At 41.6% G+C, this 26,827-nt stretch overlaps 1 protein-coding gene across 5 annotated transcripts in view; it reads right to left on the bottom strand.

Moving 5' to 3' along the window:
- Positions 1-9,962: 9,962 nt before the first annotated feature.
- Positions 9,963-26,827, bottom strand: part of arhgap32b (Rho GTPase activating protein 32b) — a 288,605-nt gene continuing 271,740 nt past the window's right edge. For 4 of the 5 annotated variants that reach the window (XM_062048339.1, XM_062048337.1, XM_062048340.1 and 1 more), the window contains 3 exons: positions 19,319-20,113; positions 18,553-19,136; positions 9,963-13,195 (listed from right to left, as the gene is read on the bottom strand). In XM_062048339.1, the coding sequence (XP_061904323.1) occupies positions 11,123-13,195; positions 18,553-19,136; positions 19,319-20,113 (3,452 nt within the window). In that variant the 3' untranslated portion in view covers positions 9,963-11,122. The remainder of the gene's footprint in view (positions 13,196-18,552; positions 19,137-19,318; positions 20,114-26,827) is intronic. The other variant, XM_062048338.1, reaches the window with a different exon arrangement.

Genomic DNA, 26,827 nt, shown 5'->3' on the forward strand with positions numbered 1-26,827 from the left:
CTCATTGTGCAACATGTGAATGTTTTAATGGGAACTAAATGCAATGTCTGACAGGGGTACAAATTATGTCCAAAGCAGGACCTCCACCCAGACAAACAATACAAGTACACAGTTCATGAAAAACAATATTTGTTGTTATTGTCATTGTAAGTGGGCCTAAACACTTGTATTAGAAATGGAAATGACTGCTGTAATTTGATTATAATAATAAGAGAATGTTGTCTGTCTATCTGTGTTGGCCCTGCGATGGGTGGAGACTTGTCCAGGGTGTACCCCGCCTTCCGCCTGAATGCAGCTGAGATAGGCTCCAGCGACCCCGAAAGGGACAAGCGGTAAAAAATGGATGGATGGATGGATGGAGATTAAAGTTGTTATTTAGTCAGGTTTGGGACAAGTGTGCTGCTGGTGTAGCCACAGTGTGCACGTCTGATGTTGCTCACATGGGCTCCACTGAATGCTCAGGGAGTTTTTGCGTTTGCTCACACATGAACAATTAGAGGGAACATTGCTTAACAGAGTGTGTACCTTCAGTGCTGAATGATGAGCAGAGGCAGAGTTAATCCTTAAGTGTTGGTGGTGGAGGGAAAGTAGCATTGGAGTCTCTGTCTCTCTTTACTAGCTTCGTCGAAGCATGTTGCTTATGTAGCTTGTTTCAGCACATTTGAATTGCTGTTTTGGGCAGTAGATGGGATCTTTGATCCAAAGCACAATTTACATTTAACTAAAATGTTATTTTCTTTGTGCTCGACAAAAGGAAAGTAGTGAAAATATCTCCATGTAACAAACTCGACTGCAGCTCCGCCATGATCAGACTCGCCCCCCTCTCTCTCTTCCCTCCCCACACTCACATTCTCACACACGCACACAAAGAGCGTACGTCTCTCTGGGTGGGGGGGCGTAATGTTGTAACAAATAATATTTCTATTAAATAGGCTTCACTTTGCATTGTAATTAACGTGGGATTATTTTTTGTATTTAAAAATAATAGTACCAACTTTTTTTTTTTTTTCTCCAACATTTGTGGCACTGGCGTGGCGCCCCCTGATGGACGGCACCCTTAGCATTTGCCTATACGGCCTATGCCACGGGCCGGCCCTGCCGATAGGGCCCTTTTGGCTCAAGGGGCCCAGGAGGCAGCGGACAAGCACTGACAGCCCAAGTGGCGCGTAGCTTTGACGGTCACAGAGGCCAAAACTCAGACATGGGAAGGGTTGGTGAAGCCATGGTAAACGACTTCCGGATGGCTTCGAAGCGATTCTGGACCACCATTCGCCACCTCAGGAGGGAGAAGCAGTGCACTGTCAACACCGTGTATGGTGGGGATTGTGTGCTGCTGACCTCGAGTCAGTACGTTGTGGATTGGTGGAAGTAATACTTCGAAGACCTCATCAATCCCACCTACACGTCTTCCTATGAGGAAGCAGTGCCTTGGAAATTTCTGTGGTGGGCTCTCCTATTTCTGGGCTGAGATTGCCGAGGTAGTTGAGAAGCTCCTCGGCGGCAGGGGCTTTCCTTAAGGCTCTGGATGCTGTGGTGCTGTCTTGGTTGACAAGAGTCTGCAACATTGGTTGGACTTGCCTCTAGATTGGCAGACCGGGGTGGTGGTTTGTCTCTTTAAGAAGGGGAACCAGAGGGTTTGTTCCAACTATCGTGGGTCACACTCCTCAGCCTTCCCGGTGAGGTCTATTCAGGTGTTCTGGAGAGTAGGCTACGCCGGATGGTCGAGCCTTGGATTCAAGAGGAGCAGTGTGGTTTTCGTCCTGGTCGTGGAACTGTAGACCAACTCTATACTCTCGGCAGGGTCCTTGAGAGTGCATGGGAGTTTGCCCAACCAGACTATATGTGCTTTGTGGACTTAGGGAAGGCCTTCTTCTACTGTGTCCCTCGGGAAGTCATGTGGGGAGTGCTCAGAGAGCATGGGGTATTGGATCATCTGATTGTGGCAGTCCGCTCTCTGTATGATCGTGGCCGAACTTGGTTCACATTGCCAGCAGTAAGTCGGATCCGTCTCCAGTGAGAGTTGGACTCTGTCAGGACTGCCCTTTGTTACCGATTCTGCTTATAACTTTTATGGACTGAATTTCTAGGCGCAGTCAGGACGTTGAGGAGATCCGGTTTGGTGGCTGCAGGATTAGGTCTCTTCTTATTGCAGATGATGGGGTCCTGATGGCTTCATCTGGCCAGGATCTTCATCTCTCACAGGATCAGTTCGCACCTGAGTGTGAAGTCACTGGGATGAGAATCAGCACCTCCGAGACAGAGTCCATGGTTCTCGCCCAGAAAAGGGTGGGGTGCCATCTCCGGGTTAGGGAGGAGATCTTGCCCCAAGGGGCGGAGTTCAAGTACCTCGGGGTCTTGGTCACGAGTGAAGGAAGAGTGGATTGTGAGATCTACAGGCGGATCGGTGTGGCATCTGCAGTGATGTGGACCCTGCATCTGTCCGTCGTGGTTAAGAAGGATCTGAGCTGGAAGGCGAAGCTCTCAATTTACCTGTCGATCTACGTTTCCATCCTCACCTGTGGTCGTGAGATTTGGGTTATGACCGAAAGGACAAGATCACGGGTACAAGCAGCCAAAATGAGTTTCCTCTGTCGAGTGGCAGGGCTCTCTCTTAGAGATAGGGTTAGAAGCTCTGTCATTCAGGAGGAGTTCAGAGTAAAGCCACTGCTCTTGATTTGCTCTCCACAAGGCAGGCAGAAAGCATGCTTTTACAATCATGTAGTAATTACTATGAGCAAGGCGATAAGGGTGGTTGCTTGCTCGCCGATCAGCTAAAGCTGCCTCGCGTGTCATTTCTCAAATTAAGGATCCAATTGGGGCTCTCTTGTCTGCCTCCTCTGATATCAATGCAACATTGTAAGCATTTTATTCCGATATTTACCAGTCAAATTCCCAAACTGACAACACCACCATGGACCGATTTGTTAATGGTCTCAATGTACCCACTATTGATACTGCAATTAGAAACAACCAAAATTCACCATTGGTGCTACAGGAAATAGTTTAGGCCACCCCGAAAAGGACAAGTGGTAGAAAATGGATGGGATGGATACATTTTATGCAAAGTAACAAAGCCCCTGGCCCTGATGGCTACCCCACAGAGTTCTTTAAAAGCCTACTGAAACCCACTACTACCGACCACACAGTCTGATAGTTTATATATCAATGATGAAATCTTAACATTGCAACACATGCCAATACGGCCGGGTTAACTTATAAAGTCAAATTTTAAATTTTCCGCTAAACTTCCGGTTGAAAACGTTTATGTATGATGACGTATGCACGTGACGTCAATCGTTGAAATGGGAAGTATGCGGACACATTGAATCCTATACAAAAAACTCTGTTTTCATCTCAAAATTCCACAGTATTATGGACATCTGTGTTTGTGAATCTTTTGCAGTTTGTTTAATGAACAATGAAGACTGCAAAGAAGAAAGTTGTAGGTGGGATCGGTGTATTAGCGGCGGACTACAGCAACACAGCCAGGAGGACTTTGAGATGGATAGCAGACTCGCTAGCCGCCGACCTCACCTTGACTTCCTCCGTCTCCGGACCGCCGACCGCATCTATGATCGTCGCTCCGTCGATCGCTGGAACGCAGGTGAGCACGGGTGTTGAGGAGCAGATGAGGCCTGGCGTAGGTGGATAGCTAATGTTTTTGGCATAGCTCTGTGAGGTCCCGTTGCTAAGTTAGCTTCAATGGCGTCGTTAGCAACAGCATTGTTAAGCTTCGCCAGGCTGGAAAGCATTAACCGTGTACTTACAGGTCCATGGTTTAATAGTATTGTTGATTTTCTGTCTATCCTTCCAGTCAGCAGGGTTTTTTTCTTTTGTTTCTATCTGCATTTAAGCCCGATGTGCTATCACGTTAGCTCCGTAGCTAAACAGCTTCGCCGATGTATCCCAAACGGAACGTGATCCACGAGCGCGCATGTTTCTACCAGAGAGGACAGCGGCCCGGTGAGAAAGTTGAAATGTTTATCAGAGCTCTTTATGATTTATCCGAACACTGTGAGTTTGGAGCAGCGAGGGACGACCACATTTGTGACCGCATAGTTGTGGGTATTGTGGACAAAGACTTGTCGCGCAAACTGCAGCTGGAGGCAGGTTTGACGCTAACCCAAACTATACAGACTGTTCGCCAGTCCGAAGAGGTGAATGCACAAGTGCACCAGCAACAAGGAGAGGCGTGCATGGCGGTGCAGGAGATCGCCCGCGGACGTGGGAAATTTGCATATAGAGGAAAACAACAGTGGAGAAATAAAAGGGAAAGTGGACAGCAAGAAGCACCAAAAATGCCTAAATGTGGCAGATGTGGAAAAATACAGCACAAAGACCATGAAAGGTGTCCAGCCCTGAAATCGACATGCCACAAATGCAAAAAGGTGGGTCACTGGGAAATTAAATGTCATACAAAGGCAGTGAGAGAAGTGACAGAGACAGAGCCTGTCTCACAGACTCCATACTTTCTAGGCGCAGTCACCAATATAAACAAAAATATTGACAAGTGGACTGTAAAGATTGTAATTGGAGTGACACCAGTTACATTTAAAATTGATACTGGGGCAGATCTAAATATTATGGAAGAAGAGACATTCAACATGTTATGCCCTAAGCAGCAACTGGTGCAGTCAAATATCCCACCAATGAGCAGTCCTGGGGGTCAGCTGATATGTGTGGGGAAGTTTTGAATGAACTTTTTTTTGCGTATGTACGTAACTTTTTAAAAATATATAAGCTTTATGAACCTTGGATTAGGTGAACGGTCTTTTGGGCTGAGTGATTGTGTGTGTTGATCAGGTGTTTGAATTGTATTGGCGCGTTCTATGGAGCTAGGAGCTAGCAGAGGAGCTAGGAGCTAGCGTAACAAACACGCAGGTGTATTTATGCAGGATTAATTTGTGGCATATTAAATATAAGCCTGGTTGTGTTGTGGCTAATAGAGTATATATATGTCTTGTGTTTATTTACTGTTGTAGTCATTCCCAGCTGAATATCAGGTCACCCCCGGCTCTCACAGCATCTTCCCTATCTGAATAGCTTCAACTCCCCACTAGTCCTTCACTTGCACTTTACTCATCCACAAATCTTTCATCCTCGCTCAAATTAATGGGGAAATTGTCGCTTTCTCGGTCCGAATCTCTCTCACTTCATGCGGCCATCATTGTAAACAATAGGGAACTTTGCGTATATGTTCAACTGACTACGTCACGCTACTTCCGGTAGGGGCAAGCCTTTTTTTATCAGATACCAAAAGTTGCAATCTTTATCGTCGTTGTTCTATACTAAATCCTTTCAGCAAAAATATGGCAATATCGCAAAATGATCAAGTATGACACATAGAATAGATCTGCTATCCCCGTTTAAATAAAAAAAATTCATTTCAGTAGGCCTTTAAGGTTCTAGCGAATGTGCTTGAAACTTGTCTTAAGCCGTTTTTTCCGGACATCGTCTCTAAGTAGCAGACAGGATTCAGTGAAAGACGTCATTGTTTTTCCAATATCCGATTAATGAACATAATTTAATCAATCCCAAATAACCAAGCATCCTGAAGTTGTATTATCGTTAGATGTTGAAAAGGCCTTTGATCGAGTGGACTGGCTGTATTTATTTACTGTTCTGAAAATATTTGGTTTCGGTGATCGCTCGAGCTCATGGATCTTATATACTGATCCCCTGTTGTCACTGGGGATACTACAGTATATCTGATTATTTTCCACAGTCACGTGGGACCTGACTGGGCTGCCATTAAGTCTGCTTTTATTTGCCCTAACGATTGAGCCCCTATCTATAGCCCTGCGCTATCCCCCTCTTTAGGGAATCCATCACGGGGGTATCGAGCATTGTGTGTTATTATATGCGAATGACCTCTTGTTGTATGTCTGGAATCCTGCCACAGCTATTTTGTTTGTTACCTCCATTCCTAATGAATTTTGTTCCTTTTTCCGGGTATAAACTCAACCTGCAGAAAAGTGAGTGTTTACCCCTTAATGCCCCCCCAGCAGTCAAATTTGCCATTTATTTTTGAGCCACTAGGGGTTGAAATATTTAGGGGTCAATATCACTCTGTCCACCTTGGGTCTTTTGGCTGCAAATTTCACGCCACTACTCAACCAGACAGTTTGCTTTTCAGAGATGGGGTAACCTTCCTCTGACACTAACAGGCAACATAAATGCAGTGAAGATGACAATTGTACCCCGATTTCTTTACTTATTCCAATATTCTTACCGAAATCGTTCTTTCAATTATTGAACAACCTTATGACATCATTCATTTAGGCAGGAAAACACCCCAGATATAGTAGGGAAATACTAGAAATGAGTACATACCAAAATTAAAGTACTGGTCAGCTAATATTAAAAAACTATTATATTGTTTCCATGCAGTAAACATCTCCTGGGGGTCCATTGAATCAAAGTTTAGTTTCTCAACATCTCTCTCTGGGCTGCTGTGGTTTCCTCTTCCAACAGGATCCTACACAGGTTTAGTGAGGATTCTTATAATTTTATTGCTGATGACATCCAGCTCTGCTCTTGTCAGCTGTCTGAGATCCACAAGTTTAACTCCTTGTTGGATTGTTTAGTGGACAAAAAACAATGGCTCAATGCAAACAAAACAGAAACACTGGTTCTGGCATCTGATGATTTTATTCCTGTGATTAAACTATACTTTGGTGACTTGGGCCAGTCTACTAGCTAAGCCAAGCCTTAAAAAAACAAATAGTTATCTTTGACAAAGACATGTCATTTGTGCTGCACTGACATAGGCTCCAGCACCCCAAAAAGGGACAAGTGGTAGAAAATGGATGGATGTAAGCAGCTGACAAGGAACAGCTTCTCTCAACAAAGGAACATCTTTAAATTTGGGAAAATTGTGTCAGAATGATTTGGAACTTATCATTCTTGCTTTAGTGTCCTGGCGTTTAGACTATTGTAACAGTTTTCATGTCTGAACACAAAGGAGCTCTCTCGATTGCAATTAGTGCAAAACCCTGCCACAAGAATTCTGACCCAAACAAATAGTAGGACCCACATCTCCCCTATTCTAAAAGAACTCCATTGGCTGCCAGTGTCATAAAGGTTCAAGTTCAAAATTCTCGTTCTAGCTGTCAGAGCCTTGCATAGTCAGTCTCCTTCCTACATCAGTGATCTGATCCAGCCTTACACCCCTGCTCAGGTCCTGAGGACTGTGGATCAGAATCCGTTGAAGGTTGCACGCACTCATTTTAGGACGAGCGGTGTCGCTCCCATGTTTTGGAACAATCTTCCACCCTCATTGCCCTCTATTGACACTTTTAAATGTAAACTTAAAGGCCTACTGAAAGCCACTACTACCGACCACACAGTCTTGATAGTTTATATATCAATGATGAAATCTTAACATTGCAACACATGCCAATACGGCCGGGTTAACTTATAAAGTGACATTTAAAACTTCCCGGGAAATATCCGGCTGAAACATCGCGGTATGATGACGTATGCGCGTGACGAAGTCCGAGTAACTGAAGTTATGGTACCCCGTAGAATCCTATACAAAAAGGTCTGTTTTCATTTCATAATTCCACAGTATTCTGGAAATCTTTTGCAATTTTTTTAATGAACAATGAAGGCTGCAAAGAAGAAGTAGGTGGGATCAGTGTATTAGCAGCGGACTACAGCAACACAACCAGGAGGACTTTGTTGGAGCGCTAGCCGCGCTAGCCGCGCTAGCCGCCGACCTCACCTTGACTTCCTACGTCTCCGGGCCGCCAAACGCATCGGGTGAAGTCCTTCGTCCTTCTGCCGATCGCTGGAACGCAGGTGAGCACGGGTGTTGATGAGCAAATGAGGGCTGGCTGGCGTAGGTGGGAGCTAGTGTTTTTAGCATAGTTCTGCGCAGTCCGGTTGCTAAGTTAGCTTCAATGGCGTCGTTAGCACAGCATTGTTAACCTTCGCCAGCCTGGAAAGCATTAACCGTGTATTTACATGTCCACGGTTTAATAGTATTGTTGATTTTCTATCTATCCTTCCAGTCAGGGGTTTATTTCTTTTGTTTCTATATGCAGTTAAAGCAAGATGCTATCACGTTAGCTCGTAGCTAAAGCATTTCGCCGATGTATTGTCGTGGAGATAAAAGGCACTGAATGTCCATTTCGCGTTCTCGACTCTCATTTTCAAGAGGATATAGTATCCGAGGTGGTTTAAAATACAAATCTGTGATCTACAATAGAAAAAGGAGAGTGTGGAATCCAATGAGCCAGCTTGTACCTAAGTTACGGTCAGAGCGAAAAAAGATACGTCCATCGCTGCCTCTCAAGTCATTCACTGTAACGTTCCTCATCTACGAATCTTTCATCCTCGCTCAAATTAATGGGGTAATCATCACTTTCTCGGTCCGAATCTCTCTCGCTCCATTGTAAACAACGGGGAATTGTGAGGAATCCTAGCTCCTGTGACGTCACGCTACTTCCGGTACAGGCAAGGCTTTTTTTTTATCAGCAAGCAAAAGTTGCGAACTTTATCGTCGATTTTCTCTACTAAATCCTTTCAGCAAAAATATGGCAATATCGCGAAATGATCAAGTATGACACATAGAATGGATCTGCTATTCCCGTTTAAATAAATAAAAATCATTTCAGTAGGCCTTTAAGACTCATTTATTAGTTCAGGCTTTTAATTAAGTACTCTTGGGCTATAATTTTTATGTTGTCTTTTAGTGTTTTTATATTATGTTTTATATTGAAGTGAATTAATTAACTCATATGTTTTGCATATGGTGAATTTTATATTAATCTTGGAGAAAGCAAACCAAGTTTTAATCAAATAGTGGTATTTCAGTTTGAGCACATAAGATAAGGCCCCTTAGTTTAATATTCAAAGGTGGATTGGATCACTTCTCCTAGTAAAAAGGCCCTAAATGGGACTTTGGAATGCAAAAGTGATAACCACATCCTTAAGAAGAGACTACATCCATCCATCCATCCATTTTCTACCGCTTATTCCCTTCGGGGTCGCGGGGGGCGCTGGAGCCTATCTCAGCTGCAATCGGGCGGAAGGCGGGGTACACCCTGGACAAGTCGCCACCTCATCGCAGGGCCAACACAGATAGACAGACAACATTCACACTCACATTCACACACTAGGGCCAATTTAGTGTTGCCAATCAACCTATCCCCAGGTGCATGTCTTTGGAGGTGGGAGGAAGCCGGAGTACCCGGAGGGAACCCACGCAGTCACGGGGAGAACATGCAAACTCCACACAGAAAGGGGACTTTGGAATGCAAAAGTGATAACCACATCCTTAAGAAGAGACTACATGTCTAACTCAATGTCAACGTTTAAGTTATGACTTAAAGCAGTTGTTTTCCAGACACTTAACACACGAACATCTCCTTTTATGGTCAAGGTGTGCTGTCCTGACTTAGCACACACCCAGAGACAGAAAGGAGGAATATAAAAACTGATGGTTTGGCTTTTCCAAGTTAGGAGGGACTAATTTTCTTGACCTGACCTCCCCCAGGAACTGCAGTCCTGTATAATGACGCTCGCTTGTAATAAAGCAACTTTTTGTTCAGTACAGCGTCTCCGACGTCTCTTTTGATCCAGCCACACTGCCATGTCACCCTTCTGCCCGGGAGAGGATGACAAAACCAGAAATACACCTTAATATCCTTTTTTTTTAATCACATTTATATATTGGCTTTTTATATTATTGAGTGTAATTTCTAATATTTGAACTGTGCTGTGAAGCACTTTGTGGTTTTCGTCTGTGAATAGTGCTATAAATAAATGTTACTTACTTACTATCTTTGTACTCTACAGTACAATAACATACTATCTCATATGGCCGCACAGGCTGAACCTAGCAACAAGAAATATGCACACATTAAAACGTTAAGCGCTTTTCCTGAATAGTTTTATTGATGTTATTATATCTAACCTTAAGGTACCCATTAGTTGGAGACAATTTCACACTCAAGTACACAGTGCCTTATTTTAATGCCTTGACTGAAAAGGCAGGCTTTAGTAGATAAGGCCAAAGGAGCAAAACCTGCAAGCAATACAGCGTATACAGTTAAGACAGTTACAGAATACAACCTGTTTTAATAGGAATTCAACCTTTAGTAATCCATCCATGATGGGCATGTGGTCCAGTGAAATATCAAAAGACTATTAGGTATCAATTTGATTGCAGTTTGTGAATAAACTACTAAAACTGTTTGCATGTAATGGCCAATTAAATTTGCAGTTAATTACAAGTTACCTCTTAAAACAAAAATAAGAATACAAATAAATCACAGGCCCTACAAAAAAGCATTACCATGTTTTTCATAGTCATGTTAGATTAGGCCTTGAAAGTACTGTGATTGAAATGTGTGTGTGTGTGGGGGGGATGAAGTAAAAATAAAAAAACGTTCATATCTGGATCAGAAGTGAAAATCCATCTTCACGCCAATGATTGGTCCACCTTCTCATGAAGAAGTAACTGAAATCTGTTTCGATTAAATGCACACAAAATGACAGTGTCACAAAGAACATAAACAATGACAGAACAGTTTAATAATAACTCACTGCTGCTTGCTTATGCAAGGTCAGGTCCTCCAGGACAAAGTGTCTATCACCTACCGTCTGTAGGGCGTGATGGCGAATATACGGCCTTTCATAACTTGTGCTGTAATATCCAAAAATAACATCATGAACGATGAACTCAGAAGTGTTCTGTAAGAGTGCATGTATTTCTAAAATGCAAAAATGGTCAACCCCAGCGCCACTTCCAAAAAAAACCAAATTAAATTGTACAGCTAACATCCCTTTTTACTACTTATTCATACATAATACATATATATAAATATATATATGACATATAATTGTATCATATTTGTGGTTGTTGTTGAAAGTACCTTTTGTATTGTTTGCATTTATGATTCCTGTCTCAATCAACCACAGCAAAAATGAGCTCTTGGACAATAACTTGGGGTACATTCAGGACTTTCAGTAAAAAGTCTTACATTTTCCTTTACAATTCATGAAAAATACAGAACAGCAAAAATATCGGTGGCACGACAGTCCACTGTCCCGCAGAGGCTGCCCAACCGTAGCTCGCTTAATCTTTCTTCTACACAAAAGGACTTTTGAGGGTTTATTCTGTACAAATCTCTGTTTCTGGCCTCAGCATGCCCCGATCCGTCTGAAGGAAGGCTCCTTGGCCCAGGGCTGTGGAATATGCTCTGTTGCTGGGGGTCACTGCAAATCCCGGGGCTGGGTAGGAGCCAGGGCCAGCACGTTCTTGAACGGGGGGCTGAGGTACTGGGTGATAATCGTCCAAGTTATCGTAGTGCGATTGCACTGGTTTGTGATGCGAGTAGTCTTCATCCAGCTTGGGTTTGCCGTGGCTGTAGAGCTGCTGCTCTCGCATGCTGTGCGATCGTTCAGGTTTGCAGTTGGCAGGAAGTTCCTCATCTGCACTGGGATATGTGCTTGATAGTTTACCCTTACCCTGGCGGTAGTCAGCGTCAGGGCATTTGTAACATGTTTGGAAGCTCCTCTTGTGTTTGGTCTGGCTGCTGTCTCCGCCGAGCGTTTCGCCAGGAGACTCCGGTTTGGCTTCGTGTCTGGTGCTCTCTGGCTGATGGGAGAGACTGTGGCTCAGACTCGCAGGAATGGAATGAGACGATAGGCATTTCACGGTGCCGCTTTGCTTGTCTCCCGTCGGTCTGCCTTGGACTTGTGTGTCGGCCATGTTGGGGTCTGATACCATGTGTCTGGGAAGATAGCGACCGTCTTTGCTCTCAGTTGCAGCTTGTGCGGTTTTACCCGGATCAGACTTACTGCGTGAGTGAAGAGTGTCCAAAGCGGACGTATCGGTTGGTGCGAATGAGCCGACATTGTCATATTGCGAGAGGACGGGACCTTTGATCTTCTGTCTAGCCCGGCTCTCTCTACGAATAGAGTGCAAGCGGAGACATTCCGACTCCTCGGGGTCCCAAGAGAGGTAAGATGCGACTTCCTTGCTACCCTGACTTGGCGGCATATCCCTGCTCACGAAGCTATGCTCCTTCCAATTTGGGGGAACATTGCGAGCAAGATAGTGGTACCCTGCGTCCTTTACACCGGGTCTGCAAACAATGGTGCCCGAATCTCTACTGGCTGAGTGGACATGGCGTATGCGAATGGTTCCGTAAGGGTCAATGTCGTAGTAAGGCGCTTCTAGTGGGGTAGAGCCTGAGTATGGACTATATCGGTACTGGACCCGCCCGTTCTCAAAGTAAGGCTGCAGCTGAGTAACGTGGTAGTCAGCTTGTGAGGACTGCTGCGGGGGCTGCTGGTAGGGTTTACATGGGTACATGGGTCGGTGGTAATAGAACATGTCTTCCGGAGGAACTTCAGTCCTCTGGATGGGTACCGCGCGGACAGTGGAGGGAACGTGGAGGGAGTGCACTCTACGAATAGTAGGATATCCGGGGTTTCTGTCATGGCTGTAACCCTGATGCCCAGAAGCCACGTATACACTCCGGGTATTTCCTCTGGTCTTGATGGAGTGGTGGTAAGACCTTGGGCCTAAAGTGTTGTATCTGTTGTCGACTCGGGCACTGTAAGGTATCTGAGGTTCTGACTTTGACACGTACGAGGGGTGTGAGGGGATGCTGTCTGGTCGGTAGTGGTACGACATGGGATGTGGACCCATAGAAACAGGCCTCTGATGATAGTATGCAGGTCCTGGAGGCTCAATCAGGATTGCTTCGCCTTTGGCGTGGTAAAGATAGCCTGCCAGATGTGTGGAGGATTTACGAGGAGAAAGAGGATGGTGAGGAAGGGCGTCCTCCAGATGGCCAGCTGCAGAACTCTCACCCTGGATATGGCAAGATGTGTCACTTTGGCTGAGTGCTGCGGTCGCCAGTTTACTCTCTATAGTGCGGACTGGAGGGGCGGGAGGTGTGGATCCGTAAGAGTCGCAGATTTGAGAAGACTCTGTGCAGGGGTGGACCGGTTTTATGGCCTCCCATGGCTTGTCAAGGTTCTCAGAGGAGGTTGGTAGCATTCTTGTACTGGTCTGAGTTTGGGGCTGAATTTGTGTGTGAGACCGATGCTGCATCAGAGCTTGACTCTGCTGCTGAGATTGTGTGTAATGCTTTTTGGTCTTCAGAGCTGCTGGGGGCTTCTGCTCTGTAGATTTCGGAATGCTTGCGGGCTTTATATCTTCCTCTGGTCTGATCTGAGCATGTGACACACAAATAGTTTAAATGTGAGCAGCCGAAAGTTGAATATACACACATATTCATCAGATCAAAAGCAACAATAACTACAGTATGCAATTTCAGGAAAAATAAATGGGAATGCTGAAATGTGCAAGCCCCACTGAGATGGGAACATTAGCATGCTAACAGTTAGCATGTGTCATGTACCAAATTGTATGACTCTGGAGGTGTATGACTGCAAAATTAGCTAAAGAAGTTGGCATGTGTCAAATATCGAGTGGGGCTGGACGATTATGGAAAAAATAATGATTATTTTGATTGACATTAAAATCAAGATTAGTAACACGATTATTAATTTCTTTGAAAACAGGAGTATTTTTTACAGCCAAAATTCTAATCTAAATATAATTTAAAAGAACCGGATATAAATTAGTAACAAACAACAAGTAAAATAATAATGATAGTAACAACAATACATTAAATAATAGCAATATGAAAAAAACTCAAAATTCAGTTTTTTCATTTTAACTTTTTTGAATTACGTTTTTTTTTTATCATTTACTTTTTACCACCATAGAGTTTGTGTTTTTTGTATAATGAATACAATGGTTAAAATGTTTGTTGATTAAATGCAAAAAAACCTTACATTTATTGGTGCAATACATCTTCGGACAATTTTGACCAGTATTTTTAAGTCAAAGCATAATAATTAGCTAAATGTATCAAGTACTTTAAAGGGGAACTGCACTTTTTGGGGAATTTTGCCTATCGTTCGCAATCATTATAAGAAACAAGAACACACGTCTTTTATTTTTTAGGATTTTAAAGATGATAAAAAAACGATTCTAAGATGCGTCTAATGGGAGTCACCGTGGTAGCCTTCAAAGCCCTCTAAAGCAACTTCAAAACGCTACAGCAATGTTTTATATACACACTGCAAGTTATGTATAATGTAGTAACAAACATGTTCATAACAATATGCAATATGTACAATAATTACCGTATTTTCATCATTTTAATCATTTCCAGGGCTGATTTCTTCCGCACATTGATTTCTGTTTACATAGTGGTGCACGTCTGACTTCTGGCAACAAATGTGTGTTCCTACTTCCGGAATCAAACACGCTTGTGTGTTCTAATCATGGCAGACTGGGTAACAGACAACGAAGACGACTATTTTTGGACGAATGGGGATTCACACCCTTATATTTTTGAAGCATAATATACTGAGAATTTGAACTACTGCTTATAGAAAAGAGCACGAAGAAGAGGGTGAGATGTTGGAGCAGACGGAAGCCGGGAGAGTGAGGTGAAAGCGACAACGCTATAAATGTGGAACTTGGAGGGGAGCTATTTTGACATAAATGGATCGCTTACCCAAAATCTACATGAAACGTCCCCCCAGCCAGCTGGACCAGACATACAACTGTCTATCGAGTGAGTCACTATATATTGACAATGATACATGCAGCACATCATGCATGTGACTACAACTACAGTATAACGTCACGCCCGGTTGCTAACTCAGCCTTCTTCGCACTTAGCGTTCACTCCAATAGTACTGAGAGCGGACTAAGAAAAGAATACAAAACCAATGCGATCTCTTGTCCTTTTCTTACGATTAATTCTGCTAGCAAACACTATTAAGGCCGTTTAAAAAAAGGGATCCCCTCGACTGCTCTCCTGTTTGTACGTTGTTGATCTTACATCGATGAGCAGTGTTGGGACTAACGCGTTACTGTAACGCAGTTACTTTCGGCGGTAAATAGTAATCTAACGCGTTATTTCTTTATATTCAGTAACTCAGTTACCGTTACTACATGATGCGTTATTTTACGTTATTTTTTATGTAGTATCGGCTAGAACAGGGGTAGGGAACCTATGGCTCTCGAGCCAGATGTGGCTCATTTGATGACTGCATCTGGCTCAGATAAATCTTTTCTGACATTGCTTAACATGATAAATAATGAATAATTCCGCTGATAATCACAGTGTTAAAAATAACGTTCAAAATATAACACATTCTCATGCATTTTAATCCATCCATCCGTTTTCTACCGCACCCGTTCAAGAAGGCGCATTAATGGTAAGAAGTATTTTATTTATTATTGGTTAGCTTCTGAATAACAATGGAATTAAAAAGAATAAGAGACTTATTATACTCTAAAAATGTTGGTGTTACTTAAAAATGCATGCATTTAGTTGTATTTGGTGTTAAACAATATTATATGGCTCTCACGGAAATATATTTAAAAATATTTGGCTGTCATGACTCTCTCAGCCAAAAAGGTTTCCGACCCCTGGGCTAGAAACTGAGAAGATCTGAGTGTGTTTTATTGGAGCGCTGCGGAGGAGGCGAGAAGGAAGAGGCGCGCTGCGCGCCGTCTGTGTGTATGTGGGAGGGGACGTGTCTGTGTTTACTAACAAGACATGGCAAAGCCCGAAGCAGAGTTTCTTAACATGGAGATATTCTCACTACTTTTCTTTTGTCGACCACAAAGAAAATACAATTTTAGTTAAATGTAAGTTGTGTTTTGGATCAAAGATCCTATCCTAGCAATTCAAATCTGCTGAAACAGCTACAAAAGCAACATGCTTCGACGAAGCTGGTAAAGAGAGACACACTTCACCTCCTAAGCAACAGCGGCTGGATTTTAACGAGGCACTGCGCACTGAAGGTACACACACTGTCAATTCTCTTATATACTGTTGCTCTTTCATTCTAGACTTCTAGAGTGTTTGATTATCACATCACTCTAAACGTATAGACTATAAAGTTCACAAACATAAAGAGGGATGCTAGTGGGCCAGGCCAATCTTTCCTTATCTCTAAACTAAGATTGGGGAAGTGTGTAGTGTTCTGGGCTTCAGACATGACTTTATTTCAGAATTCCTTGAGAAAAAAACGCCTGGTTAGGCTTTGTGTATGCAGTGTGTGCCTTCCTTGGTTTACAGCTATGTTGTAGTTTTGTCAATTTGTTCTGGCCTGAAACAAATTGGCCCTTTGAAACATATCTTTGTCTTTGTGTGTTGTATGTAGAGCACATTGCTTAGCAGAGTTCAGTGATGCAAATGCATGTCAAGTTGATCAACAGATTGTATTATTCTCCAGTGCAATAACAGTACTGAAATGAAGGCTAAAAGGGCATTAAGGGGGCCTTAAAAAAAAAAATAAAAAAAAAATATAAGTAACTAAATAGTTACCGTAATTTCCGGACTATAAGCCGCACCAGCTAAATTTAGGGGAAAATACAGATTGCTCCATATATAAGCCGCACCCGACTATAAGCCGCAGGGTTTTGATGTGTAATTAGCGTAGTATATAGGGGTTCCTGCTACCACGGAGGGGATTGTCGGGACAAAGATGACTGTTTGGGAACGCAAAGCGTCCCATTTATTAACAATAAATCTTTCAATCATTCAATCAAACTTTCACATCTTTGACATGGCGAACAGCATTCGTGCAGAGTACAAATAATACAACGGTGCAAAGTAATACAAAGTGCTCGCCTGTACGTTATCAAAATAACCAGCCTACCGGTATATGAAAAGTCAGTCTTTAATCATTGTGTCATCGTCTTCCTCCTGCGTACTAAAACCACCGAAATCCTCTTCGTCGGTGTCGGAGAAGAACAGGCCGTAAATAAGCTGCACCCTTGTATAAGCCGCAGGGACCAGAACGAGGGGAAAAAGTAGCGGCTTATAGTCCGGAAATTACGGTACTTTTCACAGTAACACATTACTTTTTGGTGTAAGTAACTGAGTTAGTAACTGAGTTACTTTTGAAATAAAGTAACTGTAACTATTTACTGGTTTTCAGTAACTAACCCAACACTGTCGATGAGCAAATGAGATGTGCTGTGGTTGTATGGATTGTTCTCGCTAGCTTTAGCTTTGTAGTTTAGTCGGTGTTTCAAATGGCCGTATCAACATTGTTTAGTTCAGGATGGAGTGGATAGTGTGTTTTGGGAATAAATGAGCAGTCCAGGACACATTATTTTCCCAAATAAATATTATTCATCCTCACAAAAACCGAATATTAGTCACATTCATATCAGTTTCTGTGATATTCTGCGGGTAACAGCGGATTCCGTTTTATTGGACTATTCTGTGATTCTATCCACGGTTACGTTAACGAGGAAATCATATGGCCTTACTTTTTTGTTGAGTTTAGTAATTATTGAATAGGCATACTAGCGCTGTGTCAAACTAAAAGTAGCAAACATGGGGATATCCTAAACTTGTAGTAGACGTAGTTTTTTTTTTAAACTTATACGCTCACGCATCCGTTTCACCTTTACAAGCTTCGGAATTTGCATACCGTATATGTTTTTTTCTATCGTGAGAAGCCAAAATTGAAATTGTGAGTATCAAAATTAAAATTAGATTAATTGTTCAGCGCTAATATCAAGTTATATACGGCTGGTTACGTACGACTGCAAAATTAGCTAAAAAAAAGTTAGCATATTAATGTTAGCATGCTAACATTAGCATATGTCAAGTACCAAGTTACATGACTCTGAGGTGTACAGCTGCAACATTAGCTTCAAAAATTTAGCATGCTAATGTTTTACATGCTGACCTTAACATACTAACAGTCAGAATATGTCAAGTACCAAGTAATATGACTCTGAGGTGTAAGAGTACACAAAAAGTTAGCATGTTAACATTAGCAATGTTATGTGACTCTGAGGTATAGTAACTTTTCAGCATTTACACAAGATTACTTGTTGGTGTAGAATACTTATTTTCAGCATTCACACAATTACAAAGTTGATGCTTCATCCCCAATTATGTAAATTATATGATGCCATAATATTGACCCCGCCCCCACAAGTAAATTTGCAATCTGTGAGAAACCCTGTATTACCAATATAAATACCAAGTATAGTATTAGTTATTGGTTGATACTACATTGACTAAATCAATGTTTTTTTAAATAAAAAAATAATTTTAAAAATTGTTATTGAAATAAATAAATACACATTTTTATTGTTGTTTTTATAGTTTACAACATTTTAAAATAAGTGGCAAGAGTAATGTTATCTTTTGTTTAATTATTATGCACTATTCATCGTCTGGAACGTAACCCCAGTGATAATTGAAGGAACACTGTATAGTACAAGTAAGGTTAACTGTATTTTACTTTATGTACATAAAGTGCAACAGACCAGCAATCATTATCTTTATCTTTCTTTATATTTCCATTGCTGTGGTTGGGGGCTTTACTGCTCTACTAGATAAAATGTAAACATCCCCACTGATCTTTTGCTGGGCTTGCACCACACCCAGTGTGTATGTGTGCCACAAAGACACTCTTTAAATGCTTTTACAATGACAACATTGTACTATGTTGATACAACAAGACACTCACCTCAGCAAAACACAAGCTTCTGCTGTCCTTGCAGTGGCCACTGTTGGTGCTCTTGGTAATGCTGGTACAGTCTTGTCCAATAACTGACTGACTGCCGGGATTCCTCCTACTTGGAGAGTTTAGGCTGGCTAAACTTGGGAGGGGAGTGGCGTTGTTATGAAAGGTATCTGTCGGAGTAATGTCAGCTTCTGGTGAATTTCCAGTTGACTGCTTGGTTATTGTGCTTGTTAACTCAAGTTTCTGATGTTCTTTCAAAGGGCTTGAGGATGAGGGAATACATGGAGTGACAACAGAGACATGGCTACTTCGTGGCGGGGAGCTTCCCCCCTCAGCTCCCGCAGAACAGGAATTCTGAAAGTGTAGACCCGACGAGTCCTGGGAGTCAGAGGTTTGCGGCTGCACAAGGGAAATTGGTGTCAGTGGTTCGGGGGACCAGAGCTGGGACTTTAGGCAGAGTTGTTGTGCTGACTCAGCAGGTGCATGGGCCGTCATGCGGGTGGAGTCTTTAGGAGGAGAAGGAGGAGCGGAAGTAGAGCTGAGGGAATGTGCAGGAAAAGTCTCTGAAGAATCCGGACCTAGCACTCCTAGCAGGGACACAAAAACAAAAGGGATTCTTGAATAAATAATTAGTAGTAGAAAAGATGGCAGTCAAGGAAGAAAGGAAGCCTGGTAAAGAGGAGAATACAAAAGCCTGTTGCTTGATTAGTATTTGAAATTAGCAATTTAAGATCCATGCACATTTAACCTGCACATTTAGGAAACCTACCTTTTTTCTTCTCGGACACCTGCTGAACCCTGTCTTGTCTCTTTGGCTCTTGACTGTCCTCACTGTCCAGGATTGCGAGCTTAGAGTGTAGCTCCATTCGGAAAGATTCACTTAGAGATGGCTCAAGTTTTACACAAGAAGGCGAGTGTTTTGGCTCTGAGTGAGGGGATAAAGGTTGTTGAATCCTCACCTGTCCACTAGCATTTTTCTCAGGCATCTCAACAGAAACAGGCTCTGAAGAGGCAGAAGTTGGAATTTTTGCACTTTTAACAGGCGACACCACTTGCGTGGGTTTATCCGTGCAAGAGTAGGAAGTGGTCAGTTTCTGGCTTTCTGTTTTCTCTTTCGCAGCCAGGCTAAAGTTCGAGGACAACAAGGATGAGGTAAAGTTGCCAATGAAAGAAGAAGATGGGATGTCAGATCCACTTCTCTTTCCCCAGAGACTGCCAGGGCTCCTCTTCAACATGGCGCTCTCTGCTCCCGCTTGTGAGTCTGCCAGAGGAAACGAGTGGGTTGTGTCAGGAAGGCTGCACTGGAAAGACATCGGATCAAAGTCCAAAGAGGCCATGCCGATGTCCGGTGGGCTGAGGTCAATGTCTTCACCGGCTGCGCGGGGAGGTGAAATGAGAGCAGGCACACAGATAGGCCCGTCATCACCGTCGCTATCCTCTGTGGCATCAAGGTTGTCGTAGGAGTCGCAGTGCGGTCGACCATCAAACAGATCGCCGTTAAATGACGCAGAAAGAGCGTCACTGCTTGATCGCGGTCGTCGAGGACGATAAACCTTGGACTCACCTGTGGAAACAATGTAAACAAGTGTTCAGAAAGCACAGCCAAAGGTTTTTGAAGTCATGTTTGCACAAGGTTAACAGCTTTTTGGGGAGTGTGGACTCTAGTGCGATTGCTCCTCTACAGTAACATTTGGGGTGTGTGTGTGTATGGGTTGGGAAAAGAAACACCAAGACAAACAAGCGCCACATGCACATGGTAGCCGACTATATAGCAATTGCTCCTCCACAGTTACATTTCACTAAGAAAAAGAAAATCTCAGAAGAAACCCAGAGTCAGAATTATTATCAGAGGTATACTGATCCGATACTGATATCGGACATCGGCCTGCAAGAAAAAAAAAAAGAGTATTGGATAACATCAGACAGCATTTAAATCTCTGATATGAGCACTCCAGTATGGGCAGTCTATTCCGGATCCAGCATGCACTATTCAGAGTCCCTGTGGTCACAATAACATTGCTAACAAGCTTCGTCAATGCAATGTAGCCACCTCAAAGAGCTGGCTAGCTAGCGCAGCTGAAGTATGCCCAAACACAGTGCAAAGCCGTGCTTATAAGTTTCAGATTCTCACCTTCATTGCTACATTTCTTGCAAGTATCGCTGCAGGACAAGGAAAAGCTAGGCATTCAACACCCATACCTCCGCCAGAGAGAGCAGGAAACAAAAAGCGATGCTAACAGCTAAGCTATTTTTAAAGTAATGTAGTGAATAGGGATAGGTACTTTTCACATTTGAATGGTGCCAATTCCCAGCACCCGGTATTCAAGAGTACCAATTTCCGGTACATTTGTGTGTATTCATGTGTTAATAAATGTGAATTGGTTATGGTTTTGGTGTTAGTTCATTTTGTACATGCATACAATTACAATATGATATATCACATATTTCTAGTTTCTCATTACAGCATGTCCGAAAAGGAGTGGGAAAAAGCAAAGCTTATTTAATCCATTTTGCTATCAAACCCTTTTTGTTTGATAGCAATTTCTAACACCTTTATACTCAATTTGTAACATAACAGTAAATTAATGAATAATTAAATGAGTAGGTAAATAAATAAATATTTTTTTTAAACTACATAAATAAACAATCAATAACATTTTCATGAATAAATAGTTTAGTAGTTTATGATTTATGAATAAGATGAATAAGATTTAAAATGTCAAGATGTTTATCAGGATTTTTCTTCTTTGTACTGTGTAAACACTAAACACTTTGAGTTTGAACAGATTCTTAAACTGGATCATATTAGTACCCCCGCTACCACCAAACCCCCCCCCACACCTTGTAGCGTCCCGGAGGAGTTAGTGCTGCAAAGGATTCTGGGTATTTGTTCTGTTGTGTTTATGTTGTGTTACGGTGCGGATGTTCTCCCAAAATGTTTTTGTCATTCTTGTTTGGTGTGGGTTCACAGTGTGGCGTATATTTCTAACAGTGTTAAAGTTGTTTATACGTCTACCCTCAGTGTAACCTGTATCGCTGTTGATCAAGTATGCGTTGTACTCACTTGTGTGTGCATGCAGAAGCCGCACATATTATTTGACTGTGCCACCACTCGTTGGACTGGATGAAAAGCGGACGTGACGATTTTCGGGAGGGGCACTGAAATTTGGGAGTCTCCCGGGTGGGTTGGCAAGTATGAGAATTAGCGGTGAATGCGGTGTTACCGCGGCACCGCCGCTGTATATAATCGGCGGGCCAGCTCTAGTGTTAATTTGATATCGCCTCAAGGGCCAAGTGAAATTACGCGGGCCAGAGTTTGACACCCATGATCCATTTCATAATTGAATTCCACATACTGATATACTAAAGGTTTTAAGTGTTGCATGTGCATACAAATGTTTTGAGAAACATATCCCACTAAGGTTATATTTCTTCTCTTTTATCGGTAAGAGTTTTTGTACATTCTTGGGTAGCAGGTTATACCGGTAGTTTGCTTCGTGCATAATTTAAGCTGTTTGCAGATGCACAAACTCATTTAATTTCAATATTGTTGATTCAATAAATAAAGGGTTCCTACATTATGTATTATTCTAAACGACATGGTTAGTGAATGAAGCATACCTTTGTAGTTATTTCCCCATATTTCCACTGAATTACTTAAATATGGTAACACTAGCGAGCAGTAGAAAATATGGAGTGATTTTGGTCCAATATAAAAATATTTATATTTAGCTCTATTCATTATTGACATATTTCTTGCGACTTGGTTGTATTTTTCATATGAGATTTTCAGCTTATTTTATTATCTATTATAACACTTAAACATTTTATTTATTTTACTCACTTATTTTACTTACTTTGTGTTTGACTTTCTCTTCTGCGGTTATCGAAAATCATTATTTTAGTTTTAATGAGATTCAAAGATAGTCTGTCTTTGTCAAACCATCTCTTTATTTTGTTAATTTCTTCTGTTATTTGTATTAGCTTCTGTGTGTTCTCTCCAGAACAAAGTTGTGTCGTCTGCAAATAGGACTAACTTGAAGTCCTGTGTACCTTTACAATTTTGGTCTTAGTATTGATCCCTGGGGTGCACCACAATATATATTTAGCGCTATAGGCGTATGTTCGCCTGGCTTCACGTATTGCTTCCTGTTGGTTAAGTAGCTTCTTACTCAATTCAAGACCAGTCATCTGATGCCATACAATTTGTTAACTAAGATATTATGGTTAATTGTGTCAAATCTGTTTGTTAGATCCATAAACACTGCAGATGCACACTTTTTTTCCCCATCTATTGCATTGGTAATCTCTCCCGTTATTTTCATTAATGTTCCACTTTTATTTATGAATTTGTCCAATCTGTTGTTGAACAGTTTTTTAAATAATTTCAGAAAATTGTGGAAGTAAGGAAACAGGTCTATAGTTTGAAAACTGTTTTTTGTCCTCAGTCTTGTAAATTGGTACAACTTTTGCTATTTTCATTTTGTTTGGGAATTTGCCTGTTTTAAATGGTAGGTTGCTAATATACACTATATTGCCAAAAGTATTTGGCCACCCATCCAAATGATCAGAATCACTTGGCCCGGCCACAGTGTATAAAATCAAGCACTTAGGCATGGAGACTGTTTCTACAAACATTGGTGAAAGAATGGGCCGCACTCAGGAGCTCAGTGATTTCCAGCGTGGAACTGTCATAGGATGCCACCTGTGCAACAAATTCAGTTGTGAAATTTCCTCGCTCCTAAATATTCCAAAGTCAACTGTCGGCTTTATTATAAGAAAAGGTAAGCGTTTGGGAACAATAGCAACTCAGCCATGAAGTGGTAGGCCACGTAAACTGACAGAGAGGTCAGCGGATGCTGAAGCGCATAGTGCAAAGAGGTCGCCGACTTTCTGCAGTCAGTTGCTACAGAGCTCCAAACTTCATGTGACCTTCCAATTAGCCCACGTACAGTACGCAGAGCGCTTCACGACTCTAGAGCAGTAGAGACGCCTTCTCTGGCGTGATGAATCACGCTTTTCCATCTGGCAATCTGATGGACGAGTCTGGGTTTGGAGTTTGCCAGGAGAACGGTACATTTCGGACTGCATTGTGCAGAGTGTGAAATTTGGTGGAGGAGGAATTATGGTGTGGGGTAGTTTTTCAGGAGTTGGGCTCACCCCCTTAGTTCAAGTGAAATGAATTTTGAATGCTCCAGGATACCAAAACATTTTGGACAATTCCATGTTCCCAACCTTGTGGGAACAGTTTGGAGTGGGCCCCTTCCCCTTCCAACATGACTGTGCACCAGTGCACAAAGCAAGGTCCATAAAGACATGGATGACAAGAGTCTGGTGTGGATGAACCTGACTGCCCTGCACAGAGTCCTGACCTGAACCTGATAGAACACCTTTGGGATGAATTAGAACGGAGACTGAGAGCCAGGCCTTCTCGACCAACATCAGTGTGTGACCTCACGAATGCGCTTTTGGAAGAACGGTACAACATTCCTATAAACACACTCTGCAACCTTGTGGACAGCCTTCCCAGAAGAGTTGAAGCTGTAATAGCTGCAAAAGGTGGACCAACATCATATTGAACCCTATGTGTTAGGAATGGGATGGCACTTCAAGTTCATATGCGAGTCAAGGCAGGTGGCCAAATACTTTTGGCTATATAGTGTACATTGAAGGTTTTAAAAGCTATTCAATAACCTTTTTTTATCATTTCCATGTTAATTCAATTACAATCAGTTGATGTCTTGGATGTACATTTACTCACAAGGTTAATTATTTTCTCTTCCATCACGTCCATGAGGAACATCGAGTTGGGGTTTTTGTCTATGTCTTCCACTGATCCAGGAGCTGAAATCCTTTTGTCCAGATTTGGTCCAATATTTACAAAGTAGTTGTAAGAACTTCAAACTATTTTGTTCATATTGTAATTTTTATGTTTCCGTCTGAGAAGTATTTAAGGTAATCCTTCTTAGCACCATTTTAATGACGATATTTAGAATGCCCCATGTTGTTCTCATGTTATTTTTTTTGTTCATGTCTAATAATTGACTGTAATATTATTTCCTACATGTTCGTAGGATGCTGTTTAGTTTGTTTTAGTACTTATATTCTGTCTCTATAGATCTTTGTGTTATGAATGTTCTATATAACGTATTTTTCTTGTTAGAAGCATTTTTCAGTACCTTTCTTATCCATGGTTGATTGTTCTTTTGCTTCTTATTAAGTTTTGTTTCCAAGGACAATGTTTGTCAAAAAGCATCATGAAAATATTCAAATAAATTCACATATGCATCATCCACATAATTTTCACTGTACACATTGTCCCAGCTTTGTGCTCTCAGATCATTCTTAAAGCATTCACGCTTTTTTCGATGCATATTTTTCAAAGTGTCTTTTTGTCATCCATGTTCCTCTTCCTCTAGTTTCCATCATAGATTGTGAAAACGTATATATGATCACTGATGCTTGGTATTAGCAAACCATTTGTAGTGTTATTATCATCAAAATCATTAATAAAAATGTTATCGGTAAATGTGGCACAGTGTCCTGCGAGTCTGCTTGGTCTTGTAATTTAAGGATATATGCTATAAATTGTATCAATGGCCTTTTGCTTATTAGGATTCAAGAGGTCAATGTTGAAGTCACCACATAAAAAATTACTTTTTGACTGATCTCATTAAAGATAGCCTTAATCCAGTCCTCAAACATTTCAATATTTGACTTCGGTATTCTATATATACCAATGGCTGGCCGTGCGTTTCCCACCTAGGCCTTCAGTGATTTCCGACTTCAATGATTACCTCTCAAAATATCATAATTGATGTCACCACATGACCATTGCTGGAGAAATACTATACATGAACACATATACGCCCTACTTGAGCATTGAATCACATCAACAGTATACAAAACGGGTTATTTTTTGCCGCATTTAAAAATGAATTAAAACGCATCAGCAATTAAAACATATACCATAAATTTCTCTGCTTGGCTTATGCAACTTTCGGTCAATAAAGTTTGATTCAAAGTACACACTTCTCAAAGATATAAAAACTGCCTTGACCACATGATGGCGACAAATACACATGTAACAATGTTAATTAAATGACAAGTATGACACACTTTAAAAACAAGAGTTTACAACTTTTAGTGGTAACAGAACAGCTACTGTCAACAACTTGCAATCTGGTTGGCTATCGCAACTGTCTCTCAACTCTCATGTGTTCTCAAATTAATCCGCAAACGGTCCCGATGAGTATCCAATCACAGGACGTGTAAATGTCACGTTCAATGTGAGGCCATCTAGAAGGCTTTACTGACAACAACTCGTGGTCTGATTGGCTCTCGCAACTGTCTATCACTGTATGTCCCCGTTCACTTAAGAGTGCACAGACGCCAGCATTGTTGATTCTGAAGGCCTCTGGCAGATTTTGTACAGCATGGCAACATAAGCTAGCTGAATTCTGATTGGATACAAACTAAAACTAAAAACAACAGCCCTGGAAGGAGCATAATATGACATGAAGAGAATATGAATCGTTTTTGATATTTAGGGAAAGTAAATAAAAAAATAATTTGGTCTTTAATTATGATCATGATTTCTGGTTTTGTTAGGCCAACAGAGAAGGCCTTGCTGGCCCTGACGGCACACCACTGATATATACACAGCTGATGAATAAGGTTTTGCTTTTTTCATGACTTTTCAATGGTTGTATATTTTAAGATATAATCAACAGCAAATTACTTTATATTACCACTTTGTAGTTCAGGTCGTTCATTCTTCTCCATTCTTGTCGATTTTGTTGATACAATTTAGTTCATATAATTCCAAATCAAAATCTATTCCTTTTTTTTAGCATTGATCCATGTTCGGAGACGGCAATCACTTTGAAGGGTCTGTTGAATTGTTCCAGAAAATGCTTCATGTTTTTGTATTTTGTATACAAGCCTCTGCTTTTGAAATGAATAATTGACAATTTGTTGCTAATAATGTTGCTATTATATTGTTCGTCTGTGTAATAAAAACAATTATTCCTGATGTGGGAGAATTTTTTTGTATCTGGATTTATATAATTTTCCAATTGTAGACTTGTATGGTCTTCTTGTTCAGTAATCCCTTGGAACATAGTAGTATTGATGTTGAATGTAGATGCCTGTTTTCCGTCAGACTTCATTATAATAGTCTGACGGAAAAATAGAGCATTACTTTTAAACACTTTCTATCTGGCATACTTGCGTTGCTGGCATGGAACATTGCAACACTATCTAGAGACAGTTTGGC

Source organism: Entelurus aequoreus, linkage group LG05 (assembly GCF_033978785.1).
Source record: "Entelurus aequoreus isolate RoL-2023_Sb linkage group LG05, RoL_Eaeq_v1.1, whole genome shotgun sequence".
In the NCBI taxonomy this organism is placed as follows: Eukaryota; Metazoa; Chordata; class Actinopteri; order Syngnathiformes; family Syngnathidae; genus Entelurus; species Entelurus aequoreus.